The sequence below is a fragment of the Polypterus senegalus genome, chromosome 7 (genome assembly GCF_016835505.1).
Source record: "Polypterus senegalus isolate Bchr_013 chromosome 7, ASM1683550v1, whole genome shotgun sequence".
NCBI lineage: Eukaryota > Metazoa > Chordata > Cladistia > Polypteriformes > Polypteridae > Polypterus > Polypterus senegalus.
The window spans coordinates 89,409,622-89,423,656 of record NC_053160.1 but is presented as its reverse complement, the minus strand read 5'-3'; the positions used below and the strand labels follow the sequence as shown (position 1 = coordinate 89,423,656).

Below are 14,035 nucleotides of genomic sequence, written 5' to 3'. Positions count from 1 at the left end.
CCCCAATTTAGCTGGTTCAACACCCCTGCTCTATAGCATCACTCACAACTAAGTTCCAAACTGCCTCTGGAAGTTACACTAGCACAGGAACTGTGCATTGGGAGGTTCATGAAATGGGTTTCCATGACCATGCAGCTGCACACAAGACTAAGCTTACTATGTTCAATGCCATGAGTTGGCTGGAGTGACGCAAAGTTCACAACTACTGGACACTAGAGCAGTAAAAATGTGTTCTCTGGTGTGATAAGTCATGATTTACTACGACAATCTGGACTGCTCAGTGCCAACTGTAATGTTTTTGGAGAAGTTATAATCGTGAGAGGATGTTTCTCATGGTTTGGGCTAGGCCCCTTGGTTATAGTGATTGGTACAGATAATGCCACAGTATACAAAAACATTTTAGAAAATTGGGCTCATCCGTCTTAATGGCAAAAGAATGAGTTAACGTCCTCTTCTGTTATAGCACGACTGTACTTGTTCACAAAGCCAAGTCCAGAAAGACCTGGTTTGAGGTGTTTGGTGTGGGACATGCACTGAACCTTGACCTCAACCATAATGAATACCTTTGGAATGAAATGGAACAACAATCATAAGCTGGGCCTTCTTTTCCAGCATCAATACCTGACCACACAAATACTGTTATGGCTAGATGGGCACAAATACCTATAGACAAACTCCAAAATCTTGCAGAAGGCCTTCCCAGAAGATTGAAGGCTGTTATATCTGTGGCTGGGGTGGTATGAGGGGTTAACTCCATATTAATGGCCATGGGTTTGGAATGGAATGTCCAACAAGCTCATATAGGTGTAATGGTCAGAGGTCCACAAACATTTTCCATTTAGTGTAAATGAGCTGTATGTGCAATACCATTGTTTTACTCAGATATCAAATACTTTTAAAATGGAACTGGCATAGTAGTCACAGTAGTTTTTGCTCAGAGCTATTTTACTCTCTGTAAAAATATTAAATGGTCTGTAAGGAAAAAAGCTTTGAAAAAGTCAAATCATTATATGGATATATGTGTTCTTTGAACACGTTATGCTGTATCTTCTATGTCTGTGTGAATGTTTCCAATTAATTGATTTACTTTAGCATATTCATGTATTATGAACAGGCTAGCAGCTTATGCATTTTTAAATATAAATTACATACACAATTGAGAGAATAGTAAGACAGATGTCAAATTCACAAGAGTCCATCATGTATGTCTGTGGTTGTCCTGACATATTAAATATTACATTAATGATCCATAATGTGGAAAAATAAAATGAACAATAAAAAAAGCCAACTAAACATTTATTTCTTCTGCTTACATGCTGCTAAATCTATTCTCGAGACATTCAACTAAAAAATGAATGGAAGCACATAAAGCACAAAAGAATTAGATGAAGCTTTTTTGGATCAACATGTGTGATGTTATTGTCTGGAAGGTGAGAAAATGCACATTCTGTCATATGTAAATAGAACAATGGCAACAGGATTCCTCTCACAAATGAAGACCGAAAAGGCTTGGTATTAATTTGAAAATATTCAATGCATAGCCCACTCTTTTGGTAAATAAAGACTTCCCAACAGAGTACAATGGTGCCAGAAGTTTAAGTTCATTAAAACATACAGGCCTGTGAGTGATTACTTGATTACTGCTGTTTACAAAATGTTCCTCTTATTCACGGTGAAGGAATGATAATATAAGAACACACACAAACTGAAACCAGTAGAGTCCTGGGTGGCAAGCATAGTTTTTAAAATCGACTTTGGTGAACTGCTGATAAAATTCTCACACACAGTTGTGTTATGTGCATTCCTTAAGCTGCTATTAATAAACACCAGTGAAGGCCATTCTTTATTAAATGTGACCTTATCTTGTAATCTCTGACTTTTAGAACAGTTAGATTTAGATTGTTAGATTAAATCTTTTACATATACTACCTTGTTCAGATATGAGATACAGTGTTTAAAATATGTAAAGACTGAATTATTACATCATATTATTCCATATTATAGTTCCATATTATAGATGTTTACTTACATAATTTCGCAGTTGGAGTTGATATTACAGTATGTGTGTGTGTGTGTACACTGAATACAGTATGTATACTGTATGTATCTATAGCACATGTAGGTAGCAACAAGTAGTCCAGGGTTCATATCCGGTGTTGTCCCTGTGTGAAGTTTGATTGTTTTTCCCATGTCCATTTGGTTTCCTCCAGATGCTCTGCTTTCCTCCTACAGTCCAAGGACATGCAGGTTGGGTGGACTGGACATGTTAAATTGGCCCTAGTGTATGTGTGTGTGTGTATGTGTTCACACTGTGATGGGCTGGCACCATGTCCAGAGATTGTGCCTGCCTTGCCCTCTATGCTTTCTGTTAAAGTCTCCAGCTGCTTTGTGACCCTTTAAATTGAATAGAATAATACTTTTAAAATATACTGTAATACAGGAAAACTGTATAGTATGACACAGAAAAACTATGAAGTAGTAACATATGCTTCTCTTGAAAAATTGTTTTTTTTAATTCTTCTTTAAATTCGGATTTTGAAACTTCAGAAATGCAAAAGCTCAGGTGTGCTAATAAAATTACATTTATATAACAGAAGCAAACAAAAGAGCGTATTGATTGGTAGCTCTGCCCTGACCTCTCACATGCTACTTACTTCTGACCATGATCACTTGGTTATGCTGCTAATTAACGCTAATCATGGTGTAGTCAAGTGACAAAAATGAAAAGGAGTCATTGCTGTTTAGCTGTGCTCTATCACTGCACTTAATCAACCTATGTGAAACCTTCAGATTTAACTACTTGTAGGATGTTTTTTGTTTTTATAGAGGTTATATCAGTATATATTTTTGCTTTATATCTGCATACAATTATCTTTTTTTATTTTGTCTGTAAATTTCTTTAACATTTAACAGGACTGATATTAAAATAACTGTTTATAGTCGCCCAATGCCTGGTTTCTGCTTTCTGCTTTCAGGATGTCTCTCTTGCACACACCTTTTGAATGTGATTCATGCAGCTACTCTCTTTGCCCATAGAGGTGGGTTTAGATTCTGTGGTAACTGACATTGAAGCCCTGCACTGAGTGGATAGCATGTTGTGAAACGCTTAGCTGGTCCACACTGGGTTGGCAACATCTAGGTAAGTTTCTAATGACTTATATTTCTAGATATATATTTAATTATACTTTCATAATTTTAATTGGGAAAATCTGTTACCCACATTATTTTCTCATTGATTCCATAACTACTGGTGGGTCTGAGGTATGGTGGGCAGAGTTCTGCTCTGTTAAATCCATTATTGAGAAAGTCTAAAATTTCTGATATAATCTTCCTAAGCTCTTTGTGGAGGACAACAACAAGATTTATTTCTATAGCATGTTTTAATCCGCAGGATATATCTCAAAATCCTTTAGAAAATGTCAAAGATAATAGTTACAAGAAAATCAAAATAAATTATATTAGGTAAGAATGCTAATGAATAAATAGCAAAAAAAAAATCAATATAGGCTTTCATAACAAATATAAAATTTGTAGACAGGTATAGTCCTCATATATAGTAAAGAGTAAAATGATAAGATCAGAGGACAGAATAAAGCCACTGATATGATGAAGGCATTCTGCCTAACATAAATGTACTTATGTTTTTCCTCATTGTTTTTTAGACTTTGTTCCAGAAGATCAATTCACCATCATGTCATGTATGCTATATACAGTATCATGAATACTGATGAACATCTACAGCTGATACCTGAAAGCCATTGGAGAAATCCTGGAATTGAAGGGGCTACCTTTGTGGTGCTGGGTATGCAATCCAAGCCATAGAATAATTCAAAAATAGTTCAGTGTTGCTATGCACTACAGGTTTCTGACCACACTGGGCTCTCTATAAGGATTTATATCACTCAAATAGATATTTTCCTTTGAATAATTCATGTACATTATATACATACAGGTATGTATGTAGTGAATAAATAAAGAATTAAATGGACATGAAATATCTGATTATTGTGAATTTGGAATGTATGAAATCAAATCATATGTGGAGACATCTATGAATGTATAAAGCCAAAAATGGCATATATGGAGTAATTTTTGAATATATAAAGTCAAACCTGAAAAATAGTAGAGTGAACCTTGATTATACTCATATAAAATGACATTTGATATATAAGAGGTGAATTTTAAATACAGTCCATTCTGAATATGCAATCCAACCTGAAACAGATATAATGCACAGTAATGCAAAAAAAGTTCCTACTTGTAAGCATCCAAGATGACCATGTTGGGAAGCAATGTGTACAGCACTGTTGCCATATTGATCAACTTCATCTAACGAAATTCCTTGTTCCTGCATGAACTGAAGTAGCCACAAAAGGATCTTTTCCTGTGGAAAACAAAAAGGCCCAATGAAAATAAAGAGAAAAATAAACAGTTAATTTCAGATCCTGTAATTGAAATTCAAAACTGTTTAGCTAAAATTCACATTAAGAATTTTTTCAGTCTATATAAAGATGTCAAAATGGCATTGAATACTATGAAATATTTGCCTTTTTTGTTTTTATCTATGAGGCTATTTTTTACAAATCAATCAGACAGAAAAAAACATTCAACTTGGATTCAACATTTCTTCACCCCACCCATCTAAAGAGCAACATATCAAAGGATTTGATGTAAGTAACCATCCATGCATGTACTGTACAGGTGTCATCTATGTTACTCCTATATGGATACCCAGAGGGCAGGCTGGGAATTGGAGTCTCATGGAACAGCTTTCTCAGGGATCTTGGGAGCTGCAGTGGTTTGTTATACCTTTTTGAAGTGTGTCCATCTGAAACCAGAAGTGATTCCAGTGTGCAATGCGATGGCACCAGAAGTCTGACATAAAAGAAACCGAGTTTCCACCATGAGTATTCAGAGTCGGTAGGAGAGTGAAAGAGACTATGTGGGTGGTGTGGAAGGAGACAAAAAATATATTGTATAGTTGTGGAAATGGATTTGGGAATTTGTTTGAACCCAGTGGGGTACTGTGTATTTGTGTCTCAGGGTTTAGGAGCTCAGTGGCACCCCCTGTTGGTCACACCTGTTTTTTGTCATCAGCTCGTATGCTATAAATTCCAAATAGTTGGGTGAAGAGAGATACTAAGTTGATGTGGCGAGAAGGCACAGAATTTCAGAGAACCTGCTAAAGAAACCTTGAAAACCTAAACGGTAGCAGGAGTATTTGACTGTACTCTGCAGACACATTTGTTTGAGTCAACTCTCAACCTCCAGAAGAGCATCTCTATCTTCTTAAAGGAGCTCAGAAAAGATGGGGTTTATAAATTCCATAATGTTATAATCTCTTCATCAATGTAAATTCTGAATTCTCTTTTTCCAGTGCATTGTCACAGAGAGATGAGGCCTTTGCTAGCAGCATTAGGTGTGAGGCAGCAATCATAAAACATTTGAAAGAAGAGAGAGTGATGATCTGCCTAAAAAAATCTGATCCCAGCATTAATGCAAGGTACGCCAGTTGGTCATAGGGCATTTTCATGCACTCATGTTCACTTTCATCCATCCATCCATTATCCAACCCGCTATATCCTAGCTACAGGGTCACGGGGGTCTGCCGGAGCCAATACCAGCCAACACAGGGCATAAGGCAGGAAACAAACCCCGGGCAGGGCGCTAGCCCACCGCAGGGCGCATTCACTTTCATAATACAGCTATTTCAGCTGGTAAAAATATTCAAAGGAACAATCTAAGAGATGTTCATTAAACCTTTAACTTGATAATTAACACCGCTACTATTATAAAGTGTATTTTAAGCCACTTTCCGCATAGTAAATGTCTTCTTTTCTTAGACACTATGTTTCTTATGGACTTGTCTTCAATTTACCTGACCATAGGATGCTGCATAGTGAATAAGGCTGGGGTGATCTCTTGTGCAGCTCAGTTCTGCTATGGCTTCAGTTTCACTCACCATCCAGCGAACACATTCTAAATGTCCATTCTGGAATTAGAAAAAGAGGAAATAATAAGTTGTACTGATGTTTTATACATACAGTAGTAGATTACATCTTGTGAATGAATGGGGTTGTGGCTGAGTAAAATACTGTTGCAATTATAAAAAGATCATTACTTTTGAAGAACAAAATTAAAAAATACAATTAAAAGTTAAAATAGAATGTTTTATTTTAGTGTAATAAAATGAGAAAAACATCCAGGTACTATTGCCCATGCTTTTTGTAATTCTGACAACTATTAATTATTGTACTTTATATCACTTTATTGTTATAATAACAAGGAGTAACTCCAGAAAGGGAATGTTAAATATAAAGGATTAATTAAGAAGCAATAAAAGCAAATAATTTCCAGAAGGAAGAAATATAAAAAAAATACTATAGACACCAATACATACAACAAACTAAGTTGACCAAAACTAGGTTGGTAATTAAAAAAGTAAAACAAAAATTCTAAATCAAGAAGGTTCAGATCTCTGAATGTTGCCAAATCAATAACCAAAAACAAGACCAATTACAAAACTTGACAAGCCAGTGGAGAAAAACAAAAGGAAAAGGATGGCTAAACCTTACTAAGCAATGGGTAACAGGCAGGACTACATGCCAAACAGCACACAAGCCCATTAAACAATTGTAAAACATTTAATGTGCTCTTTATTATACTAACCATTACTCAGTAAATTAAAAAGGGCTGAATTTAAAGTCGTCCATTGACTTTGCTTACCCTGATCGACAGTCCAGCTGGAGTGAGTTGCTCATTGTTTCTCTCATTTAGGCAGTCTTCTCCCATTAGTGACGTGAGGTGCTGTAAACAGTCTGTATGTCCTTGCAAAGCTGAGATGTGCAACAGATTGTTTCCATTCTCATCATGGATTTTTTCCAGGTTATCAGCTGCTAAATGTGGCTAGCATCCATTGGAGAAGAAAAAAATCAGAACAGAATGGCGCCAAGTTTACTATGCTGGAAGCAGCCAAATATTTTAACTTTAGTTCTTATACTTAGCAATGCAAATCAGAACTGTTCCAAAACCAGAAATAAACAGATCACTCTGGGCCTGATTTTCTAAAGATGGCAAAATGCTTTACAAACTGAGGTAGACTTGGTTTTGGCTTTCTGTGGAGACTTTTAATGGGAAGTGTGATTATATATTAGTCAGGGCTGGCATTGCTCACTGGTTTTAGAATTGCCATCTTTCCTCTTGTTAAATATGTGGTCTAACACGTACTGTTGAATAAGGTGCGAGAACTTTAAACATCAATTGTCAGAAGGAGGCAGGACCTATCCTAGGAGTGATGGGTATACAGGAGGAACCATTTGAGTGCTAGGGCATGACAACAAAAACACAGCTACACACAGACTGGCACAATTTAACAGTTTGCCAGGGCTACAGAAGGAAACTAAAATCCTATACATATTATACATTGCGAAAACGGACAAATGATGAACAGAAGAGACCTGAGCCCGCAATTGAACCAGGATGTAATCACCGTCAGACAACAACACTTTAAACAAAAAGTCAATGAACTAATTAAAAATGCAATTAAACATAATTAAAGTAAAAAATAGGCTGTTTGTTGTACAAGCATGATATACTGTATACTGTGTAAATAAGTGTTATGTTAGACTAACGTCCTGTCCAGGTGTTGTTCCTGCCATTCACCCTGTGATTGCTGAGCTCCAGCTGCCCTGCGAATGATCCCTGCAAGAGCAGGTTAAGAAGATGGATGGACACACTATGATAATTGACTCACAAATTATATACTCACTAGCAAAATACCCGCGCTTCGCAGCGGAGAAGTAGTGTGTTAAAGAAGCAATGAAAAGAAAAGGAATCATTTTGAAAATAACGTAACCTGATTGTCAATGTAATTGTTTTGTCACTGTATATATATATATATTTACACACACACACACATAAACATATATATATATATACATATCTATACATATACACATATATACATACATATATATCTACATATATACACACACATATATACACACACATACATACATACACACACACATATATAAACATATATATAAACATATACATACATATACATACATATCTACATATATACACACACAGCTATTTCGTATCAGTGCAATACGCTGTTTGTTAAAACGGTTGACTCCCGCTCTTACGTGCAATAACAAATCAAATCATTCAGTTGTCTTTGCTCATATGTCATTTTAGAGCTGGACGCCTGGCATCTTTTTTTGGCCACAAGTTCGTTTCTGTTTGGTGTGAGGTTCTGTGTTGTGGAGATTCTCAGGATGGATTGCAGGTGCTCATCAGTGAGGCGACTCCTGTGTGCTGTTTTGTTAGTCTTTATCACTGAGAAGAGCTTCTCACACAGATATGTGCTACCAAACATGCACAAGGTTCGAGCCGCATGTAGACGGACTTTTTTTGTTCTTCAAAGTCACCAAAGCGCCGTGCAAACTCAGTGCGCTCAGTTTATCAGCAAAGTGCGTATTTGGGAACACCGTAGTGAGGACTTGGTTTAACATTACTTGGCAACAGGGAAAGTGGGGCAAGTTGCACTGGTGCATTTGTGTCTCCCATAAAAGCAGCTTCACTTGAAATCACTTTGTAAATTTTGCACGGGTTAAAACGTCCGCTGAAGTGTCAGATTCTTATTTAATTATGCTGCTTTCTGTATCTTCTGCATTGCATTCAGGTTAACCTGATGTTTTGTCTCATAGTACCGTCTTAGATTAAATTCTGTAATTACAGCCACATTAGCTCCACAAATGAGACACACGGGTTTAGTAAACATATACTCAGCCTCCCATCGGTTTTTAAAGGCTCTATTTTCAGAATCAACTTTTCTCTTCAGCATCGTGTGAGCTAGCTTCGCAATAACTTGATTAACTCGGTAAGTGTTCGGCAAGGCAGCTGAAGCGCTGCATTATGGGATCTGTAGTTTATTGTGTTACCAGCGCTTCATATACCCGGCTTTAATAACAATAATACAGTATATAAAATGATCTCGCGGGCGGATATAATTACACTGGTCAGATGTGGCCCGCCCCTTGAGTTTGACACATATGGACTAAATAGAACTTGAAAAGATATATTTTTCAAATGTGATCGCAATTCAGATAGAGTTGACGCACTACAGCCTGCATGCCTCAATAAGTCATCCTTCCCTCGCTCTTACTTTTTTACCGTTCATCTAATGAATACACTGAGTATGGCTTTACCAAAACAATCATTGATGGCGAATAAAGTATCCATTATTCGAGTATGTAGATCGGGTTATATATATATATATATATATATATATATATATATATATATATATATATATATATATATATATATATACCCGCGTATCGCAGCGAGAAGTAGTGTGTTAAAAAGCTATGAAAAGAAAAGGGAACATTTAAAAATAACGTAACATGACTGTCAATATACAGTATTTGTTTTGTGAGTGTTACTGAGTGTTGCTGTCATCAAGGATTTGATTATCATTATTTCTTTCAAACAGGTTCGTATTTGTAGGATGTGTTGTATTCAAGTTACATTCCGTGTTTGTCAATCGTTGTAAAGATGACAGGTTTCATTCATCGATTCATTTCTTACTGCATCAATAAACAGCTCGTCTTCTTCTTTATCTGAGACCTGACACACTGCATGCACGTTTTTTTTACACTGTCTTCCTTTAGCGGGACATTGACTTTTTCCAACGTGTGCTTTGTTTTGGATTTATGAATATGCTTGTATGTATCAAACGCTTCATATTTTTGCTGCCTTTTCAATTGTGTAATTCGGTTTTGTTCAGCTCTTTGGAACTGTTGCTTTTATCTGTGCACTCGTCAGTTCACGTGAGCCGCTCGGTGTACATGCATCGAAGTTTCCCAGCTGTGCTGGTGCCATCTCGTGCTATGTCCATGGCTGTATTTAATGTTACCTTAGTCCTGGCACTTAAAACTTTCTCTCGCAGTTTCGCTGAGTTTCTACCAAACACCACCCTGACCATCTCATCTTCCTCTGCATAAGCACAGTCCTTAACCCGTGAATATTTAGTGGGAGTTTGCTATTGGATTGCCGCTGACGGACGGCCTTATATGGGCAGGCACTAAATTACAAACGCCAGCGGCAGCCTGTCTATGAACTTAATTTAAAGTGTAGGTTTACATCGTGCTTTGTTTCCGAAGTAGCAGAAGTCATGAATATGGTTGTATATGTCACTCGCTCGCTTCTTATTGTTTCGCTGCCTTCTCAATTATATAATGCATGTTTTCTTCAGCGCTTTTTTAGGTCTTCCTGGTTTTCTATGTACTGCGTGATTACGTGAGAGGCGTGATGATGTCACACGAAACTCCGCCCCCACGGCGTTGAAGCTCATCTCCATTACAGTAAATGGAGAAAACTGCTTCCAGTTATGACCATTACGCGTAGAATTTCGATATAAAACCTGCCCAACTTTTGTAAGGAAGCTGTAAGGAATGAACCTGCCAAATTTCAGCCTTCCACCCACACGGGAAGTTGGAGAATTAGTGATGAGTCAGTGAGTGAGTGAGTGAGTGAGTGAGTGAGTGAGTGAGTGAGGGCTTTGCCTTTTATTAGTATAGATTGGTGTATTCATATGTAGTGTCACATTCCAATGAAGTTTCTTGTTTCCATATAAAAAAACACATTTATTAGAATGGCTTAAGATGGATTGTAATTCCAAGAATCCAGCAAGAAGAAAGTACTTTCCAGGAGCCTGTGTTGGAGATAGGAAACTGCTAGACCACACCATCACGTAAAAACATGGCCCTAACTTGGCCGGAGTAAAAGGGGATGCCAGGCTGTTTAGGAGTATGTGAGACAGTTAGCTTTGACACCTTACCAGTGGCACCAATACAGGGTCAGGATCAGAGAATGTGAATGTTGGGAAGATTGATGTTAATTGCCTTTGTGGAATTTGCATATTTCACATTGTCTATGAATGCTTTTCTCCAGATAAACTAAGGCCAGAATCCAAGGAACGTCTTTTCTCTGTTACCGACACTGATATTTAATGAAGCAGTCAGCTTAGGACCTGTAAAGGACCTTTTACTCAAACAAAAGTGTCTGATATACTCATCCTCTTATGCAGTAGGTGGGATGGGAATTGATAAGCAAAAAGTAAAATCATTTTTGTAATATCCATTTCTGATATGTATCGATATCCTGTGTGCTTTATAAATGCTGAAAATGACGTTATAAACTACCCCCAGTTACTTCTATAGCAAATATTGCAACATTTTCACAAATATATTAATTATATGATGATACAGAAAAAATATTACTGAAATGTTTATGTTGATGTCCCTTTATATAAAATATGCAGGATTTAGAACAAGATAAAAATTGCAGAGATTATTATTATCATTTAATGTATAAATGAATTACTTAATATATCATCAATTCTTTGGCAAAAAAAAGTTATTACCATGCAAATAGATCTGCAGTTGAATGTGAACTTGAATTTAAGCAAAAATAAAGAGAGAGTGCATCTGGTATGAATACAAACAGATGAAATAATACTTAAAATAAGATGGCAGAAGTCAATTTAGACAGAAATGACAAGACTACCTGGAGGTGTATTTAAGTAAGACATCTAAATGCCCTGTTTTCTATATATATAGTATATGTTTCATATATGTGTATGTAAAAAACAAGAATGGAACAAGTTCTTGTTCTTTCAAACTAAACACAATTGTGTAATTGTTAACATGGGTGATGAATAAAGTATAGAAATGAGAGCAAAAAATAATATATGTTTTTCATTATTTTTATTTGGTTTTCTTTAATTGAATAGTTACGTCTGGTCTTATTTAGTGAGGCTCATTTCATTATAAGAAGATGACCCCCAGGTGAACATATAACTCCAATCACCACTGGGACTCATTATCACTTTGTATTTATTTCATTTATTTTTGTTAATTGGAAAACACTTTGATATGAATTAAACATAAAATACATAGCACAGTTGTTTGAATGTCTGCCCAATAATACCAGGTTTATGAGTTTATTTGCCAGACTTTAAGCATAGAGGGTGTAAGAGCCATTTGATAGTTATATAAATTATATTCAATATTTGCATATATATTATATGTTGTGGGTGGCACGGTGGTGCAGCGGGTAGCACTGCTGCCTTGCAGTTAGGAGACCCGGGTTCACTTCCCGGGTCCTCCCTGTGTGGAGCTTGCATGTTCTCCCTGTGTCTGCGTGGGTTTTCTTCCCACAGTCCAAAGACATGCAGATTAGGTGCATTGGCGATTCTAAATTGTCCTTGGTGTGTGGGTGTGCGGACTGGCGCCCTGCCCGGGATTTGTTCCCTGCCTTTCGCCCTGTGTTTGCTGGGATTGGCTCCAGCAGACCCCCGTGACCCTGTAGTTAGGATATAGCGGGTTGGATAATGAATGAATATTATATATTATCAAGTCTACATATTAGACATTTTTTCCCATTTTTTTTTTTGCTTTTATTCTTGTGTGGACTGTTTACTTTTAATTTTCACTAAACCTTTTAAAATTAACTTTTGGACTGAGAGATTTCTTTTGGCATGTGTTTGACTTGTGCTTGATCCTGCCTTACCTACCAGCAGCTACAGGGTTTCTAATAATATAAGTGATTTTCTCGATTCCTTAATTGTCAATGACATAATCAGTCTGAAGGATGGAATAATGTTGCTACTTCACAGCTCCTGGAGAGTAGATGGGAATCCTATCTCAGACACTATCTGACATTCTTTCTGTGTAGGATTTTCTTCACATACTCCAGTTTTCCTCACACGTCCTGTATGTTATACAAACTGGTGACTCCAATCTAGCTGGGTGTGAATGAATGTGGGTGTATGGAGGAGTTTATTCTGTGATAACCTGTGGACCTATCCATTGGTGTCTCCTGCTTTTCTGTTGCTCCCACAGTAGACTTCACTTGTCTGTAACTATAAGTTGAAATAAGTGTATTAGAAAATAGCTACATGAATGATTAATCTTGCCAGTATCTGTTGTTGAAACAGAATAAGTACTGAATGGTGAATAACTAAAAATTAGTGTAATATGTTACAAAGGGAGCCAACCACTAAGTTTACTAGTGATGATAGCTACCTAATGAAGGGATCCGTTCTTTCCATTTTTTTCATTCACTTGTCCAATACAGAGTCATAGGTAGGGTCAGAACACTGACAAGGCAGGAAACAGCCTGGGATGGTGAGACAGTACTTTACAAGGCACACTTACAGACATATTCACATCCATTCATACAAGGCATCCTCAATTCACTGTGGAAAATCAACTTTATCTGCACTAGACAATGTCGAGAAAATCTCCAACTTAAGAATGCAATCCAAACCTTTCTTATGCAAGTCTGTGGTACTACAGTATTTTGTAACAACACAAAAAGGACATAGCAGCACCTGAAGTTATGCAGAGGAGAGCAACCAGGTACATCCTGGGACTTATGGACATGTTGTACTCTGACAGATTCAAATAATGAAATCTGTTTAGTCTGAAGGAGAGGAGACTAAGTGGTGACCTAATCCACTGCTTCAAAATCCTGAAAGGTACTGATAAAGTAAATCCAGCAGAATTCCTTCAGCATAAGGGTGAATCACATAATCATGGACACCAGTGGAAATTAAAGGTAAGTATATTCAGGAGTGAAGCCAGGAAGAACTTCATTATGCAAAGAGTTGTGGGAGCCAGGAACAAACTACACTTAGTTGAAACAGAAACCTTGACGAAGTTTAAGAGGTGTCTGGATGAGATTCTGAGACAGCTTAGCTTATTAGCTAAGCAAATGAGTGTGATGGACTGAAGGGTATCCTCTCATTTGTCAGGTTGCTTATGTTCTTTTTCAACTCAATTTAAAGGTTGTTTATTGCCAGATAAGAGATATGTAAGACAATTGTAAAAAAGACCTGGCAAAAAATGAAAGAAATCTCTGCATTGTATCCATCCATTTTCTGACCCTCTCAATTTAATTCAGTGTGGAGCTTTGTGGAGTGCATCTTGGCAACACTGGGTGTAAGACAGTAATCAATACC

The 14,035-nt window shown here is 36.9% G+C and overlaps 1 protein-coding gene across 3 annotated transcripts in view; it reads right to left on the bottom strand.

The window, feature by feature from the left end:
• Window positions 1-14,035, bottom strand: part of LOC120532703 (synuclein, alpha interacting protein) — a 243,708-nt gene that overhangs the window by 19,427 nt on the left and 210,246 nt on the right. For all 3 annotated transcript variants that reach the window (XM_039758998.1, XM_039758999.1, XM_039759000.1), the window contains exons 6-8: window positions 6,727-6,906; window positions 5,879-5,992; window positions 4,259-4,384 (exon numbers count right to left, since the gene is read on the bottom strand). In XM_039758998.1, the coding sequence (XP_039614932.1) occupies window positions 4,259-4,384; window positions 5,879-5,992; window positions 6,727-6,906 (420 nt within the window). The remainder of the gene's footprint in view (window positions 1-4,258; window positions 4,385-5,878; window positions 5,993-6,726; window positions 6,907-14,035) is intronic.